Source organism: Pinus tabuliformis, chromosome 7, assembly GCF_031772625.1.
Source record: "Pinus tabuliformis cultivar Carrire ecotype Pingquan chromosome 7, CPIR1, whole genome shotgun sequence".
In the NCBI taxonomy this organism is placed as follows: Eukaryota; Viridiplantae; Streptophyta; class Pinopsida; order Pinales; family Pinaceae; genus Pinus; species Pinus tabuliformis.
This window is the reverse complement of record NC_142293.1, coordinates 303,675,022-303,694,997: the sequence shown is the minus strand read 5'-3', so window position 1 is coordinate 303,694,997 and position 19,976 is coordinate 303,675,022. Positions and strand designations below refer to the sequence as shown.

The window sequence follows — 19,976 nt, the reverse complement described above, 5'->3', positions numbered from 1 at the left end:
TGGCTCCCATGAAGAATGAATGAAGGATACCTCATCAAATATTGAACATGAAAAGAAGCCCAAAATAGAAAGATCAAATCTAGAGTAAGAAGAAGGCATAAAAAAATAGGCACCTTTCAAGTAGATTTAAAAGTAGACATCAATCCATATGTGGCTAAGATTGATGTTCTCACATTAAAAATTAATGGTTACAATAGTTAGAAGTATATGAAGTCTATTTTAGCATGTATGAAGTGAGTCAAGCATATAAAGTGTATTGTTTATTTTGCTAATTTAAAGAAGGAAAGCCATGCTTTGGCATGTTGGGAATATTTTAGCATATTGAATATGAGGATGGATAAAAGATCATATGACATAGGAATATGTATAACAAAAAGTGCAAGATGGCACCATATAATTGTGTAAGAAAGCATCCATTTATATAAAAAAATCAAATTATTCTAAATAAAAGTGCTACTCAAAAAAAATAAAGGTTGATTTTCTTCTTTATATTAAAAAAATAATAAAAAATAAAATATCTTTGTTTGCAATCAAATCTAATATCATTGTATTTAATAAAAAAATTTCCCATACGAATACAAAACCATCTATAACTATACAATGCAAGACCATCTATAACTATTTCATATTCTAATAGTTAAAATAAAATTCTTTTTGGGAATTAAAAATAAATAAATAAATAAATATAATTCAATTTAGTAGGAATGGAAGTCAATAAAAACACAACCATAGAAATACCAAGTGCATCCATATTTTCATTGTAACGTAACCATATCAAAGGGATGCAACCTTTATTTCAAATGTTAGAAGCAAAATGAGAACTTTATATGGAAAAATATTTGTGTTTTTACATCATAAAACTTTATTTCAAAAATAAATATTAAATATATAACCACATCCAAAACATGAAACAAATTATTTGAAAAATGCAACCAAATTGATGATAAATCTATTGAAATTATTGAGAAATACAATGAATAAGTTATTGAAATCTATAGAAATTATTGGAATTTATAACAACAAAATATTTAAAAGTATTCATATAATTTAAAAACTATGATAAAATATTAAAATATATTGAACATGTATATTTTGCAATCATATGGAGTCTAATCATTACTCTTGTTTCTTCCTAACTATAACATACACATTGCTTTTCATTTTTTCATAATGTTGAAAAGAGAAAGGTGGAAAAATTTGTAAACCATCTATGGGTTTCACTCTTGATATAGATGTAAATTTCAAACCATATCTCTCTTTATCTCCAATATCTATAGTAGCTTAGTTGGATTTTGTTGCCAGGTAAAATATACCAACTAAAGCGGTATTTGAAGTTTTCTTTGCAGCTCTGTGGCTTCTAACTTGTCATCAGAAGCCCTAGATTTGCCTCAATAACATCCCTAGAGGGGGTTACACCCCCTCCTCCCCCCCAATCCATGCACTCCTCCCCCTCACATGTGGATGAGGCTACAGCCTTCCATGCATTGGTCTCCTCCCTCCCAAAGTTCCCACGAACCTCTACACAACAATCAAAGTTTGTGAAGAGAAACGATGAGGTCAAGGACATAGTATTATTGCTAGAGGCCCAAAGGACTTATATTGCCTATTCAAAAAGAGAATTAATTGAAAATTTTACAAGTATGTGGCCCTCTTTGGAAACCATGGAAGCATGGATTGCTAAGAAATGGAGGCATGTGATGAGGGGTAAAATTGCCCTATACGTTGGAATTTGCACTGACGCTCTACAACTTGAGAAAAACTTGAAGTTGGTGGCATTTTTGGTTTTAGGGTTTCATGGCGGGTCGTGCAAGAGGGAGTGATGTTGCCTCCTACAGTCAAGCCATCATGGAGGGAGGCAGGGAGGCAGGAGGGAAATAGTTCAAAATACCGATGGAAAAGACTGCAAAAACAAGAGGAAAGGAAACAGTGGGATGCAATGAGATTCCAAATCAAGAAGAAGAACAACAAGACTCAAGTCTAGAAAGGGAGAAGGGAGGCAGTAGCAAGAAAAGGCCTCAAATGAAAACTATGGGAGCATGCAAGCCCAAATCGAGCATCATCCCCAAGGTCATATTAAGTGATCCAGTGATTCAAGCGCATAGGGACCATATGAGAGAACATGCGATCATCTGCAAGTTTATGGGAATATGACCAACGGAGAGAGATTTAAACATCTGGATTAGGAGCCACTGGAAGCCCAAAGGACAGATATATTTGCATCTGGGTTCAAAGGGCTTCTTCACAGTAGTGTTTGCGAGCCTAGAGGACAAGGATAGAGTGTTTGAAGGGGGACCGTACTTCTATGCTACAGCAGGACTTTACATGCGGCGATGGACAATGAACTTTGTCTCGGAATGGGAAACATTCACATCTATACCGGTTTGGATCAAACTGTACTCACTACCTCTGGACTATTGGCAACCAGACTCACTAAAAATCATAGGGAACAAGTTGGGGCATTTTGTAAAAATATCAGAAGCAACTCTCAAAGGTAAATATACCTCCTTCGCTAGAATATGTGTGGAAATGGATCTATCTGGAGCCCTCTCGGATGCAATAATCTTAGAGGTATATGATGAGGAATGCATGAAAATGGTAGACTATGAGCACATACCTTTCAGATGTTGGAAATATCATGAACATGGCCATCTATTCAGAGATTGCCCCACAAACTATATGGAAAATAGTGGAAAGACCCCTATGGACAAAGATCATGAGGGTTTTACCAAGGTTGGAGGCAAAGGGAAAGGAGGAAAAAGATCAAATAAGAAGACAAGCAAAGACAAACAGACAAGACACAATGGCTTCAAAATCCTCGAGGAAGTGGAGAAGAACATGGAAACAGACCCAGTCAAGCATAACATCCCTAAGGAGCAGGATATGGAAGTTGAAATGGAGGATATCCTAGTAAACGATCGGCAAATAGAGGGACTGCAAAGCTGCATGGAGATCAGAAAGGACCAGGAAATGACCCCAAGTGAGGCAGGCACAGAGGATCATGAACTGCAGGAGATACTAGACAGAGAAAATCTAGATCTAGAGCAATTTTTGGAACATGGGAAGAACAAAGGACTAAACTCGCTGCCTAAAGAAGATTATGATCAATTGCAACAACTCTATCTATGGATAGCGCAATCAAAGGGAAATGGAGTCAAAAGAAACCATGAAAGCCAAGAACATAGTGGGGTCAAAGTGATGGAGAACCCGCAGACATCATCTCCAAAAATATCAGGAAGGAAATAAGGAAGGAAAAGACAGAATGAGCTGCTACAGAGTGTGGGAAACTAATTCTTAACTCAAGTAAGATGAAAGATCTTACCAGCTACTCTTTTACTAACCTTTCTTAATGAAGCTCACAACCTGGAATATTAGAGGGTTAGGGAGTAGAATAAAATAGAGAAATCTCAGCAATAGATCAAAAGAGAAAAAACCAGACATGGTTTTTATTCAAGAAACAAACTGCTCAATGGAAAAAATAAGAGAAATCCATAATAAATGGTTAATTAAGTATGATTACTTAGAGGTGAAAGCCAGTATCTCAGCAGGAGGGATTAACACGCTATGGGATCCACGGAAGCTGGGAATACTAGATACTGAAGCATCTAGGAAATATCTTTCTCTGGTGTGCCAATCTATAGGGGACAAGGAGACCTATATGATAACTAATGTGTATGGCCCTCAACAGCATGCAGAGAAACTTAAACATCTTAACTCCTTGTAAGGTCTCAAAGCACGTTATCCAAACATACCCTGGATACTATCATGTGATTTCAACATGATAAGATCTCTCTCAAAGAAAAAAGGAGGTACCAGACAACTGGGCAGAGACTCTAAAGCCTTCCAAGATTTCCTCATGAACATGGGACTAGTGGACACCGAAACTACAAATGGGACATTCACTTGGAATAACAAAAGAGGTGGAGTTTCCCAAGTGGCATCAAAACTGGATAGGTTTATCGTCTCTGAGGATCTCATCCTCACAGGAGCAGCCATAACAGTGTCCATTCTGCCCTTTGGTGGCTCGGATCATTGGCCTATACAGCTAGAAGCTTCCTTTATGGGCACACTGAGGAATAGGCCTTTTAGATTCGAAAATGCTTGGCTCTCTAACCCCAACTTCACCAGAAACATTGCCAATTGGTGGAAGGAGGATTTGAACATCCAGGGTACTAAGATGTACATGCTCCAGCAGAGACTAAAATACATTAAATCCAAACTCAAGGATTGGAAAAAAAAAGAATTTGGTGATATCATCAAGACCAGAATGAGTACGGAACAGAAGCTCCAAGAGGTCAATATGATCAATATCATAGAGGGCTTCAATGAGGAAAGACAGAAACTAACTGATTCTCTGCAGGAAGAATGGGAGAAATGTTGTCTACAAGAGGAAACTTTTTGGAGACAGAAATCCCAGATCCAATGGATCAAAGAGGGAGAAAGGAACACTAAGTTCTTTCACAAATCTACTATGGCTCACAGGGCACATAACAGAATCAACAAGCTAAAGGACTCTCAAGGTTTTGAACTTGTCACTCACAAGGACATGGAGTCGACTCTAGTACAACACTTCTTGGACATTGTAAAGGAGCCAATGGAAGACAGATCCAGGTTCATTGCGAAGATCACTCAGTACATTCCCAGGTTGATCACCTATGAGGACAACCACAATCTCAACAGGCCAGTCTCGAAAGAAGAGGTTAGTGAGGTGATCAAGGAAATGCAAAATGGAAAATCACCAAGACCAGATGGCTTCAATGTCAATTTCTTCAAAGCCTGCTGGGATACAGTCAAACAGGACGTACTCGAGGTAGTTGAAGACTCACAGCTACACAAAAAGGTTCTAAAAGCACCAAACACAACCTTTATAGCTTTAATTACAAAATGACTTGCTTGATAAGTCAAATCATAACTAGACACAAAGGGCTTTCCAATGAGCTATCATGAAATCAATTTGGAGTTGAGGAAGACCTTCAAAAGTTGACTGCAACAGCGCTCTGCCTTTAGGCAGCCTCATTTGGCACATTTTGACCAGTCTTGGAAGATTTGATTTTTGGTAGGGAAAATGAACTCCAAATTGAAAAATTCTAGTTGGGTTGGAAAGTAGACTCAAATATCTTTCCAATGAGCTATTATGTGCCCAATTTAGACACTGGGAAGGCCTCCAAACGTCTCCTTCAAAATGTGCTACGCATAGGGTTTGGAGGCGTGGCGCATTGGGTTTGTGGCGCGGCGCATAGAGCTGGAAGCCTGATTTCTCTCAAAAACTCCCTCAAATTGCCAAAATCACTCAAATCTTCTAGTGTGCAAGTAATTTAATCCCTCTTCCTTGCTAGTGAAGGATTTTTTCATACAATTTATGGTGGTTGTGTAAAAGAAAATTCAAACCCTAATACCTTGCAATTTGTGCTCACAAACAAGTGCTTAGGGTTTGTAGTTTGTGTTTTTGTTGCCAAATTCCATTCCCTCACTCCCACACTCTTTGTTTCCCACATTCATTTTCTAGTTTCATCCCCATATCCCTAATTCCCATATCCCCAAATTCACTAACCCTATATTCCTAACTCCCACTATCCCAAACCCTAGCTACACATTCCTAAACCCTAATTGTTATCCTAAAATCTAAAAACTATCCCTAAAACCCTTCTATTCCCCAACTTCTAGTCAGAAACATTTCTAAAACCCCTCTTACCCTCTCTCTCCATAGTCCCTCATATATTCTTACCCTTGGTGGCAGAAAACTAAAATCACCATAAATCTCATCAAGAAACCTCACACATTAGCAAGTATCGGGAGTCTTGGCTCAAGAGAGTCAACATCCACTTAGAGGGACTGCTGGACAAAGACGATAGGCTTATAGAGCCACATATAATAAATGGATAGGCAGACACCTTATATACTAGTATATGGACTTAAAGTAAATATGCTTATGGAATTTATAGTACCAAGTCTACACATCCTTGTATTTGTAAACTTGTCTAATTTTGGTGTAGTAGAGAAAATACTTTAATATTTGTTTCTATTAGAGGAAGATTGTGCAATAGCTGAATTTCATCAAAACATCCAAAAATCTTGGCATGATAGGTGTATAAAATAAAAGAAGTTTTAGCCACAAGGTCAGGTTTTATTGTATGAAAAGAAGGTTCTGAAGCATCCAAGGAAGTTTCAAATGCATTGGTTGGGTCCAAATACAATCATATGTGTGACAAAAGTAGGATTTTTTCAATAAGAAACACTAAATGGGGAACCTATGGAAGGTTTGGCAATGGAAGCCACATTAGGGGAATTTTTAGGTCTAAAATGGGCCTCCTAAGAAAAATGTACAACCAAAATAAACTTTATAAGAAACAATAGGATTTAAGATGATGATGTCAACCATGGGGGATGATTCACCATTTTTTGAGTAAAAAAGTAAAAATATTAAACAATAATAAATAATAAAACTACTTTTTCAACTCATATTTTTAATTTATCTCCATAAGTTTTTACTCAAATTTCGAGCGGGAGTACTTTTTGGATGCAAAATTTAATTCCTCATCTAAGGAGTACCCATGTTTCATACTTTTGATGGACCCTTCTAGACGAAAATGAGAAATACATGAAAAAGCGTGATTGCAATCACATTTTTCATGTAGCAAGGTGTTGTGCTCTACAACAACCCCCCATTTCATACCATATTATTCATAAAACTATAATATGAAATGGGTCCCTTTTTATTTTTAATTGGTATCAACTTTGTATTATTCAAAAAGGTCCGAAAAACAAAAGGAAAGCATTATAAAAAAACATTTTTGACAAACCAATTATTTGGTCTTATAATATAAATAATTAATCTTTTATCATTGCGATAAAGTGATCGCAAGATCGCATATCGCAATGACAAAGGAGGCATAACTTAAAGGCCCATTGGTTTTCTCCGATGCGATGACATGCAGTAGGCTATCGGATATCGGCAATAATAAGTTCCCATAACAAAAGTGCCTCCCACTCCAATGCGATGCGATCAAATGCTTTTTGCTCTGATGCGATGCGATCAAATGCTTTCTGCTCCGATGTGATGCGATCAAATGCTTTTCGCTCCGATACGATGTGATCACGTCCCTTTCGCTCCGATGTGATGCGATATCACTATCGGCGATCGGGGATATACCATGCATGCTTTTTATAGTGCCCATACTCTTGATGCAATGCGATGCGATATCACTATCGGCGATCGGGGATTCCAAAAGGTGTCAGTATAAAGATTTAAGTTTTCCCCGACACCCGATTGCGATAAAGCCAAAAGCGCAAACTTCAAAAAACCGTTAAAGCAGAGGTATTACGATTAGTTCGTATTTAAGGCCTTATCTTTCAAACAGTGATTCACCTACGCTCAACCGCCAAAACGTCCAAGGCACACTTAAACAAATCATGCGGCTGATAAGAGATATGATGGGCATTTAAAGGATTGGCAGGTTTTAACGGCCATTTAATGAAATAGTAAGCTTAAAAAATCTTCTCATAGATTGTATCCGCGGCCACTTTAAGTTAATCCCTCATAATGCATTGATCAATATATCTCACTCGTATTTGGTTTTCGCTACCAATTCTCTGTGTTATGCTTATTTCCACTATTGTGCAAAATTCTTCCGAAGTAATAGATTCAAGCAGAATGGGGAAGAAGTCTAAGAAAACCGCAATCGCTTCCACTGCACCAGCCACAGGACAAGCCGTCGTTGATCCAGCAACTAAAAAGAAAGGATTAATATCTAATACTACATGTTCAGGACTTGGCAAGACCACTTGGCAAAGTACCTATAATTTGATCGAAGTTGAAGAACCAAAGGTGACGGAAGTACAAGCTACAGCGGGTTCCAGTAGAAAATCTGATGGTACTTTGAAAGACTTAGCCGACTCTTTCCTTCATCGGATAGCGGCTCGGGAACAAATTCTCCCATATATGGATGTAGTAAAGTGGGCAATTGAGGAAATCCCAATCACAGACAGAACTTTCTGCACCAGAGATGGGAGAATCTTCGGTTCATTCAAGGCTAATGATTTGAGGCAAATGTATCATTTGCCTGAGCCAGAGAAGAAGTACAACAAGGCATTTCTGGAGAAATTCCGAAATGAGAACGAAACTGAATCTGAACCCATTCAGGAACGGAGGCAAAATCCGGCGAAACACAAGCATGAAACTTCCGGTAAGTACTCTGTTGATTCTCTATGTTCTCTGTATTGTTATGCTGGGATAATGATGTGTAGATTGTGGGGGTTGCACGATTCCGCTAATTTCACTATAGAAATGGTTCCCTTGATGGAAGCAGCATGTAATAGTGAGATAATGGATTGGGCAACCATACTGTCAGATAAACTAGCGATAGCAGTTCTTAGTTTTAGAACTAAAACTTCCGTCTCAGAAAGGCTTATTCCCCCATTCTATTACAGTTCTTATATACTAGATACCATGTGTTTTAATTCTGAGTTTCCTGTACTCGGCTGGAGGTGGACCCACAAGACCCCATGTCTATTCACATATACCATCAAAAATTATGGAAGACTTCCTATAAGCACCATTTGTACCAAGTCTGCAACGGCTTCATGTTACCCATTCATCATTCTATTTTTAATAAACCTGCTCCCAAAATTTCTTACCAAGCAGGGATTGATTTGACATCAATAGGAAGATGGTTCGGAGAGGAGAAATTTACTTATGTAAGAATTTTCGGCAGCTAAGCCGAACCTCATGTCCTTCCTTTGTACATACCTGACAAACTGCTGGCAAGGTAGATAGCCTATTAGATTATTGCCGAAGGACTTACACAAACTCTAAAGAAAAATAAGAAGCAGGTCTGGCCCTCCTTTCCTCTGAGATGTGGTGTCTACACTTTGCATGATTTTAAACATACGGAAAAAGAAGCTACAAAGATGAAATCATTAACTCTAGCGACTCTCCCTAACAGGCGATTTGATCCCAACAAAGTCGCCTATAATGCTCTTGAACAGGCCAAATTGACAAAGTTTGATCATATAGAAGATAAGTTTGATGACCTGTTCTCCTCAGCTAAATCAATGTATCAAGTTAGATCACTGGCCATGATGGAATACAAAGATGAAGGGTTAGTTGAATTCAACAGACTTAGAGAATAGAGGTTGCAAACTCTGCCTCTAGATCTGTTAGCAACAACCCTAGCAACAAGACCAAGCGAGCCTCAACAGCAACATTCAAAGGAACCGCCGATTACAACAGAGAAACTGGGGAAAGTGCAAGAGGAAACCCAGACTAAAGAGTAGAAACAGAGCAACATAGAGGTGAATGTGGATACTCAAATTGATCCCAAATTGCTCCAGGAATGGCATCAATTTGATTCAATTATTAGTAGTCTTGAATGCTCAAAGGACACCGAAACTTCGAAAGTGGCAGATACACAGGAAACCAATTCAAAACAGGTTCCAAGTGGAACCAGCGGCCTACCCAGTTCAAAGGAAGTAGAAATAATCCCAAAGGACCCCTCCGATCAAATTATTTTGCAGATAGAAGAAATTCCTCCCTTGGATGTCTTCTATAGCCCAAGGCAAAAAGCTGTGGTAAAACGACAGAGGAAGAGGAGAAGGACTGATCAACCTTCCCTTTTCCTAGAACAAACGGTCACGGGAAATGTGGTTTGGAAGGAGGAATTTGACCCCTCTGATGACCTAACAAAACTATCACAATATGCTGGAGCCTATTCGGCAGCAACAATAGACAAGGCATCAGAGGTGAGTCTTTTATTAAAAACAAAAGACCAGGAAATCTTTTTATTGCAAGCACAGCTAACAGACGCACAGCAGAAAGTGGAGCAGGCAGAACAGCAATTGTTAACACAACAACAAATAAATAATCAATTAACTCAACAATTGCGGGAAGAGAAACAGAGGATTGATCACAGCGCAATCCAGAAGCAGAAAGTGTTGTCTGAGGCCTTGGCACAACTGAGGGCAGCAAATGAACAAATGTTGAAGTCAAAAGATGAGCAGATTGCTCAACTATCAGCACAACTTGAGAAGACAAAGGATCTTCCACAGATAGCCGAATTCAAATCAGAAGCATTACAGATAAATAGGGCATTAATAACACAAATCAAGCTTCTCTATCAACAAATTGCCCAGGCGGAACCATTATGCGATTTGATGGCATCAATAAGTAAACAAACAGAAAAGGCTAGAACAGACTTGGATCAAGCTGAAGAAACATTAACTGAATTTCTTGACTGGCAAGATACCTATCAGGGACAAGCGGAAAATTTACCAAGAATTTTAGAATCACATAAAGAAATATTATTTACAGAATGGCAGTCCCAATTAATGAAAGCAGAGAGGGTAATTTCAAGATGCAAATCAACCACAAGTAATTTGGTTGAATTGGTTAATAATACTCTCTACTTGTCAAACATGATTTCCCAATGCACTCCAGGTAAATTGACAGCGGTGAAAACATTGGAGCAGTCATGTTATCCAGACCTAGAGAAAAATAGGAGATTAATTGCTGGAATTAACAGTTTAACATGGGACACCTATTGGTTCTTCTTGGTAAAACCGCACAGTGAAAGAGCCGCCCTCAAATGCCTTACAGATGCAATCGGGTATATTATCCCCGATATTCAGGATGCCACCTATGTCACCCAGCTTAACTCTCGCCTCAACAGACCGCCCAAAGCGGAGCCAATGCTTGCGATAAGCCAGCTCAAGTTTAAAGGCAAACAGCCTACTTGATGATTCATGCCGCCGACTGCCAGGTTGATGAGAAGGAGATATTCAAGATCATTTGATACCAATTAAGTAGGATTTCAGTTTCATAGATAGTTAGTTTAATTCAGTATTTATAGACCCTTTCATTGTTTTGGAAAGGGTCGTAAAGTTTTGTACATGACTTAAAGCCTAAAGTTGCACTACTGTACTTCAGGCATATTCTTTTATAAAACTGGACCAATCATTCTGATTTTGGCAAAGAAGCTTTTATGCAAATGTGCACTACTATCTTTGTTTGAAAGTATTTCTGCGTTAGAGGAAGAATCTCAAATAGCGATTGATATTGGGAGTGACTCGCAGCTCATATGGTACTATTATCTATGTCTGAATCCATTCTTTTTATATGAATTGTTATTTGATCGCCTTTGCTATTATCAAATATATGTATGTGTTTTAACATCATTTCTTTATTCCCTCCACTATTGGATGTTTATGGTAATGCTTTTCTTTTGATCATATATGTATTGATGATATAAATGATGAGTGTAGCAATATTGCGTTAATCACCTTGTTTAACTATTTAAGCAAAGTAATCCTTGAATGAATAAATGTCCATGTTTATGAGATGGAGTCATCTATATGCCTGTTAATAAACATAGATCATCAAGCGCTACACTTCAAAGCACAATAGTTCTCGAGATTAGTAGTAATTCTTTTATTTTGCTGATAAATTAAGTTATTCGCCTATCATTAGATTAGTCAATCAATCATTCATTCACCCCATTTATTCATTACTGGGAAACTGGTCCCATTATCCCCAGTCGGAGCCACCATTCCAAATGGAAAAGGAGCTGTATTAAGGTCCGGACCAGGTGGTTATCCCCCAATGTTGATACAACGATTTTCGGGGCATCAACATTTTTGGCGCTAGAAGGAGGGCCATCAATTGTGAATGACAAGCAAACCCAAATCTGCAGGCCATTCTAAGAGTAATTCTCCCTCTGCATCACCTCATACTTCCCAGTTGCATGCTGGTTCTCCAGTATCCAAACAAGATGAAGAGGAATCAACTACCACTGCTCAAACCCATCATACTCCAGAACAACTAAGTCTTGAATCCCCTGAAGTCTAGTCTCTTATCCGCAAACTTCAGAGCTTCTCGATTTCACCACAGAAATCTGAGGTATCTCAAAGCAGTGCGACTTCGCAGTTTAATTTACCTCACCCTCTCACCAAACTTCAGAGCGGAAAGCTCGGTATTGAACCCACTGAGTTCCCTTTACCCAAAAGGAAAAAGGCAAAGAAAAACACTGAAGGATCTGACAGTGAAGAACTTTCATCCACATCCTCCATCTCACCTTCCCCCGTGCGAAGTCAACCATCCACTCCCTCATCACACATTGTTGTTCATCAGGGATTAGCAACTGCAGCATCCCAAACTACGCAATCCTTAATATTAACTCCTTCCCAGACTTCTGTAAGTTCAACAGTAATATCATCCACTACTGTGGTTACAATGGCAGATCCATGGACCAGGCCTGGTGCAGTCAATATGCCTGCTCCATTGCATGCATTACCTGATGCACCTGAAAAATGGCTACCCAAGTTTAACCCAGATGATGGAACACAAGCTGAGGAACATATTAATAACTTCATGTTGGCAGTTAATTTGAAGGGAGTAACAGAGCAAGATGTTGTCGTTAGACTTTTCCCTTATACCTTGCAAGGATCAGCAGGATCCTGGTATTTTTCTTTACCTTCTAGTTCCATTACCAGTTGGACGACTTGCCAAGAACAGTTTCTTACTAAGTATGGTGATGATAGGTCCTTGGCTACACTAATAAATGATCTCTCCAATCTTAGGATAGAGCATAGGGAACCAATTAAGGAATTTAATGCACGATTCAATAAACTCTTGAATAAAATCCCAACGGCCTCCAAACCAAGTGAGCAAATCCGAAGCGAATGGTATATAACTGCCCTACCTGCCAATATAGCTATTTTTGTAGACAGGGCTGGAAAACCTACTTTAGCTGAAAACATGAAAGAAGCACTTGCTGTGGAGAAACATATTAATGCTCTAGAGAAGAAAGCTGCTCTGGAAGATAGAAAAGCTAAAAAAGTTTCTTTTAAAGATGATTCAAAGAAGAAAACCCCTAAAGATCCATATGACATGGAGGGTCTACAAAAGGTCCTCAAAACTATGTCAAATGAAATGGTTGAAATAAAAAAACAAGTAGCTGAAACCTCAACCAAAAGACCCTTTAGAAATTACAAGAAAACTGAATCAAAACCACCAAATGTTATATCAAATGCAGATTCAGATCTCGAAGAAGGAGAAGAAGAAACAGCTACACCAACTGATGAAGAAGAGGAAGTTGTTGAATGTCATGGAATGTGGGATTTTATATTACCTAACTCTGACACAGAAAACGAAGAAGAAGCATTTCCTGTCACTACCAGGAGTAGAGGTACCTCCGAACCTGTTCAGACAACTTCGAAGAAAAGAAGTGCAGGTGCTGCTACAACAAAAGAAAAGGCTCTCCCGAAGAAGCCACCTGTAACAATTCCACAAAACCAACCTTCAACCTCAACAATTCCATTAACAACTAAGACATTGGTAGTGACTGATTCAATGGATTACAACATTGTTGATGACATGAAAAAGACCAAGGCAAACATTACCATGTTTGAACTTAGTAAATTGAAACATCAGCAAAAATTGCTTCTCAAAGAATTAAATGTTGTTCCTACTTCACCTCTTCCCAGTGCTAAAGCTGCAAACGATACAGGTCAACCACCTTCTGGTATGGTCGAAGCTACTGATGCAGTCCTAATAGGAGATAGATCAAATTCTCATACTCCACCTTTCCTTCTAACCTATGAGATCTACAATAGAAACCTGCACAACTGCTTGATTGACTCAGGGGCATCTTCTAACAAAATTCCAGCTTCAGTTTGTTCCAAACTGAACATTGAACCCCAGAAGTACGCTATTCATATTTTACAGTTGGACAGGACTAAAGTACAGGTTTTGGGAGAGATCAACTCCGTAACTATCAGGTTATCTTCTGATCCCAGAATAGTACAAAGGATTGATATCTTGATCGTCGATATACCTAGATTTTATGGTCTGATCTTAAGTAGGGATTGGTCTGAAAAACTATATGGATATATTTCTACCGATTGGTCACATATGTGGTTTCCCTATAAGGGTAAGCCAAATCAAATAAGAATCGATCAGGAAAAGCATATGACCCATACAGTTACTTAATTTGAACAAGAAAACCAACCAATAGCATTTAATAACAACATTTTGGGGAACTATTCATCAGAGTCATTCTTTGGCAACTTCGCTGCCCAACCATCCCCTTTCTCAGTAAACCATTTTACATCCCAGATCGAAAATTATTCACAAACAGATAGGTCAAGATGCTTAAATGATACTGAGAAAACTGTAAATAAAATTGTTAATACTTCTTTATTTTGGTCATTATATTTCGATGGGTTCAAATCTAGTGAGGGCTCAAGAGCAGGATGTATTTTGATTAGCCCGCAAGGAGAAAAAACAATGCTCTCCTGTAGGTTAGAATTTGAATGCACAAATAACACAGCAGAATACGAAGCCTTAGTCCAAGGACTATATAAAGCTATTGGCCTCAAGGTCCAATATTTGAAAGTGTTTGGAGATTCTGAAATTATTATCAAACAGTTAAGGAATACAATTCATTGTCTTTCCACCCATCTCAAACATTATCAATCACTGGTACAGGAACTCACCTCCCACTTTTCGGCATTCAATATTTCTTCTATTCCCAGGTCTCAAAATTCGGCAGCCGACCTGCTAGCCAATGTTGCTTCCAAGCTCCTACCTTCCGAGGACTATAGCCCAGATAGATTTTCAGTAGAATTGCTTTTTAGGCCATCAATTCCTGATAATATAACTAATTGGAGAGTGTTCAACCACGATGAAGACATTTTACATTTTTTAACTTCCGAAAAGTCCTATGATGATCAAATCATTGAGGAAAACGAGCATGACCTTCAAATGAGAGGTAAACCCGAGGAGAATTCAATCCCTAAGCCTGTGGTGAAGCTTGAGGATCTTTATGATATTAAAGACAGGTTTAAACCTGTGACCAATACAAAGCTCCAAAGTTCTACCTTAAGGTTTGATTTGATAAACCTTGGCACTGAGCAAACTCCTCAAAACATTAATTTAGGATTAGGACTTTCCTTGGAAGAAAAGGAAGCATTCATTAGACTGTTACGGAAAAATAAACAGGTTTTTGCTTGGAAATATGATGATTTAAAGACATATGATACAGCCATCATCCAGCATACCATTCCAATGCTTCCCGAACAGAAACCAATTCAGCAGAAGTTGAGAAAAATACATCCGAACTTAGAGAGTCAAATAAAATCTGAACTTAATAAACTCTTGAAAGCTAAGATTATTTTTCCCGTTCGGCACTTACACTGGGTCTCCAATATGGTGCCAGTCAGAAAGAAAAATGGCGACATTAGGATTTGTATAGATTTCATAAATTTGAACAAGGCGAGCTTAAAAGATAATTTCCCATTACCTACTATGGAGCAGATACTCCAATCAGTAGCAGGCTCTGAGTTAATGTCCTTTCTAGACGGTTTCTCAGGATATAACCGAGTTTTGGTCCATCCTGATGACCAACTCAAAACCACATTCAGAACAAAATGGGGAACATATGCGTATCAGAAAATGCCTTTCGAACTTATTAATGCAGGAGCGACGTTCCAAAGAGCGATGGATATAGCTTTTAAAGGGTTAATTAACAGAACAGTAGTCGTCTACCTAGACGATATTACTGTATTTTCTAAAGAGAATTCCAATCATTTGCATGATTTAAATCAAATCTTTCAACGCTGCAAAAGATATGGTATTTCACTTAACCCTAAAAAATCTTTCTTCGCTCTTGACCAAGGAAAGCTCTTAGGCTTTATTGTGTCTAAAGATGGCATTTATATTGATCCCGATAGGATCAAAGAAATCTCTGAAATCCCTTTCCCTCATAATAAAAAATCCATGCAGTCATTTTTAGGCCAAATCAATTTTGTCAAAAGATTTGTTCCAGACTTTTCTCAAATCATTTTGCCACTTCAAACTATGATTAAGAAAAATTCAGTCTTTAAGTGGGGATCAGTAGAAAAGGAAGCGTTTGATTTAATCAAACAATCAATAATTAATGCCCCCGCCTTAAATACCCCCAATTTTTCTAATCATTTCACAATGTATACTATCGCATCCGATTTGTCTTATGCAGCAGTACTCACACAAATTAATGATCACAATTCGGAAGCACCCATTTCATTCTATAGTTCAAATCTTCAGGGTGCTTAATTGAATTACTCCGAGGTAGAAAAACAAGCCTTTGCTGTATATAAAGCTGTCAAACATTACAGACCCTTCCTTTTAAAAGCCCATACAAAAGTTATAGTTCCTTTCCCTGCAGTAAGGCAACTATTAATCCAAAGAGAACTAGGTGAAAAAAGGGAAAACTAGGTTACAGCACTTCAAGAATATGATTTAGAAATTAAACCAGCAAAGATTGTTAGAGGCCAAGGTTTTTGCAAGTTATTGGCAGGAGCATCCAACATTCCAGAATCAGGTGATACAGATCAAACCGAAGAAATCAACCAGATAAGTATTACTGATTCGGAATCACAATATGTTGACTTAATCTTTTATTTGAAAAATGGGTATGCACCTCCTAACCTGTCTTACAAAAACAAAAGGGCCATTAGATTAAAAGCAAAAAATTTCACAATCATTGATTATGTGCTTTTTAGGCAAAATTATGATTCAATCTTATTAAGATGCCTAGAAAAACCTGAAGCACAAAAGGTCTTGCAGGAATTACATGATGGACCAGCAGGAGGACATTTTGGAGCTAATACAATAGCCCATAAAATCATTCATGCTGGATATTACTGGCCCACTCTGTTTAGAGATGCTCATGAATATGTAAGGAAATGCCGAAATTGTCAAACTTCTAGTGGAAGGCAAAGAAAACCAGCTTTCCCTTTGCAACCAGTCAACATTGAACAGCCATTTGAGCAATGGGGATTGGATATCATTGGGGAAATTACTCCTCATTCTTCCAAACAGCATAAGTATATCCTTACTGCTACTGATTATTTTACTAAATGGGTTGAAGCAATTCCTTTGAAGACAACAAATTCTAAGGCAATCATTGAATTCATAGATCAATTCATCATTACCAGGTTTGGTGTCCCAAATGCTCTTGTTTTTGATAATGCATCTTACTTCTCAGGCAATGCTATGTTTGATTTCGCTATTAAAAGAGGATTTAAATTAAAATATTCTGCTAATTACTATCCCCAGGGTAATGGTTTAGCAGAGTCTACAAATAAAAATCTGATTAAAATTATTAAGCGAACCATCGAACAGAATCATAAAAAATGGCACAAATCCTTAATATTCGCACTATGGGCTGATAGGATAACGCAAAAGGCTTCCATAGGATCTTCTCCGTTCAACCTTGTGTATGGAAAAGAAGCAGTACTACCAACAAATCTTGTTCTTCCTTCTCTAGCCCTAGTGCAGTTTATTGAGGAAAGCCCTTCTTCTTCTATTCAACTTAGACATGACCAAATTTTAAAATTAGTAGAGGAAAGAGAAAAAGCCAAGGTTATTCATGCAAAACATCAGCAAATCATCAAGTCATCCTTTGATTTAGTCTCATCTGGTTCAAAACAATTTCAAGTCGGTGATTTGGTTCTGAAATGGGACAAAGCCCATGAGGACAAGGGAAAACACACCAAGTTCCAAAAGATGTGGCTTGGGCCATTTCAGATCTGTGAGAATATAGGCCATTCGACCTTCATATTACAAGATTTATCAGGTTTGAGAGATTCTCTCCCTGTTAATGGCCTTATCTTAAAGAAATTCTTCAATTGAGAAGGTAACCCCTTCTCCCCTTTTTTTTAGAATTTTATAGTTTGTAGGATCATTAGAAAATAAAGTTGTGAGATATCTACCATTGACCTTTGCTGTACTTGAAAGTTACTCAAAACAAGTAGGGTTGATATTTACTTTTAAAGTAATAGAAGTCTTAAACAAGAGGGATAATTCTAGGAAATTAGGTGTAATTGCATTCTGAAACTACACTTCAATTTTTGTGAACGCTTCCCAAAGTTTAGAAATATTGTAAATCATTTTTATGTTTATAAATTGGTCACAAAAAGGTTATCAATATCAAAATAGAAACTAATCCAATTTTAGCATCCTTAACTCTTACCTTGTCATCCATTTACTCTTAAGGAGAAAATTGTCCATCCCACTCACCAAAGCTTATGATTACTCAAAGTGTAATTCTAAAATATTTGATATAAAAGATAAGAGGTCTTATTACAAGCCTGCTTACCATGATCATAGGGAAATATTTTAACCGACATTACCAATACTGCATACCAAAATAGGGTAATGGCTTAGAATTATAAGACAAGGGGTCTCATCACGAGCCAGCTTGTTCGGTTAAATTACTACCAGTGAATGGCATTGTCACTAAGCTGGTCACCAAACCAGGACAATGGCCTTTTATCTTACAAAATAACAGAAAAGTGGAAAAGAAATACAAAATATGAAAAGCATGTTTTGAATTCATTCTATTAATCATACTCTGAAATGAGCAGGACAATGGACAATAGCATGGTTAAAGGGTATCCCTGTCGAAACTATGAATGTTTGCTGGCAGCAGAGGCTCTACCTATGACAAAGGAGTCAATTCTAAAAGCTGATTTGGAAAGGTTTTCTGTTTTATCACTATCAACCATTAATGGCCAATTTAAAACTTAGAATGTATCTAATTTTAAACAAAAGAGGAAGTTAGCAAAGATAGTTTCATTTTATTTGGAATGCATATATACCTAGTTATATTAGAATTTTCCCCTTTGATGAGAACTCTATTTCGAAAAAGTTTAAGTATTTCCATACTTTTCAGAGATAACTGTTTCTTCCAGCGAATCGCCAATTGTTGTGCTCTACAACAACCCCCCATTTCATACCATTTTATTCATAAAACTATAATATGAAATGGGTCCCTTTTTATTTTTAATTGGTATCAACTTTGTATTATTCAAAAAGGTCCAAAAAACAAAATGAAAGCATTATAAAAAACCTTTTTGACAAACCAATTATTTGGTCTTATAATATAAATAATTAATCTTTTATCATTGCGATAAAGCGATCGCAAGATCGCATATCGCAATGACAAAGGAGGCATAACTTAAAGGCCCATTGGTTTTCTCCGATGCGATGACATGCAGTAGGCTATCGGATATCGGCAATAATAAGTTCCCATAACAAAAGTGCCTCCCGCTCCGATGTGATGCGATCAAATGCTTTTTGCTCCGATGCGATGCGATCAAATGCTTTTTTCTCCGATGCGATGCGATCAAATGCTTTTCGCTCCGATGCGATGCGATCACATCCCTTTCGCTCCGATGCGATGCGATATCGCTATCGACGATCGGGGATATACCATGCATGCTTTTTAAAGTGCCCATACTCCCGATGCGATGCGATGCGATATCGCTATCGGCGATCGGGGATTCCAAAAGGTGTCAATATAAAGATTTAAGTTTTCCCCGACACCCAATTGCGATAAAGCTAAAAGCGCAAACTTCAAAAAACCGTTAAAGCAGAGGTATTACGATTAATTCGTATTTAAGGCCTTATCTTTCAAACAGTGATTCACCTGCGCTCAACCGCCAAAACGTCCAAGGCACGCTTAAACAAATCATGCGGCCGATAAGAGATATGATGGGCATTTAAAGGATTGGCAGGTTTTAACGGCCATTTAATGAAATAGTAAGCTTAAAAAATCTTCTCATAGATTGTATCCGCGGCCACTTTAAGTTAATCCCTCATCATGCATTGATCAATATATCTCACTCGTATTTGGTTTTCGCTACCAATTCTCTGTGTTACGCTTATTTCCACTACTATGCAGAATTCTTCCGAAGTAATAGATTCAAGCAGAATGGGGAAGAAGTCTAAGAAAACCGCAATCGCTTCCACTGCACCAGCCACAGGACAAGCCGTTGCTGATCCAGCAACTAAAAAGAAAGGATTAATATCTAATACTACATGTTCAGGACTTGGCAAGACCCCTTGGCAAAGTACCTATAATTTGATCGAAGCCGAAGAACCAAAGGTGACGGCAGTACAAGCTACAGCGGGTTCCAGTAGAAAATCTGATGGTACTTTGAAA

General features: G+C 37.9%; 1 protein-coding gene across 1 annotated transcript in view; it reads left to right on the top strand.

Moving 5' to 3' along the window:
- The first annotated feature begins 3,859 nt into the window (after positions 1 to 3,859).
- LOC149247073 (uncharacterized) overlaps positions 3,860 to 19,976 on the top strand; it is a 28,694-nt gene continuing 12,577 nt past the window's right edge. Inside the window, exon 1 of the mRNA XM_089443325.1 lies at positions 3,860 to 4,807. Within this exon, the coding sequence (XP_089299451.1) occupies positions 3,860 to 4,807 (948 nt within the window). The remainder of the gene's footprint in view (positions 4,808 to 19,976) is intronic.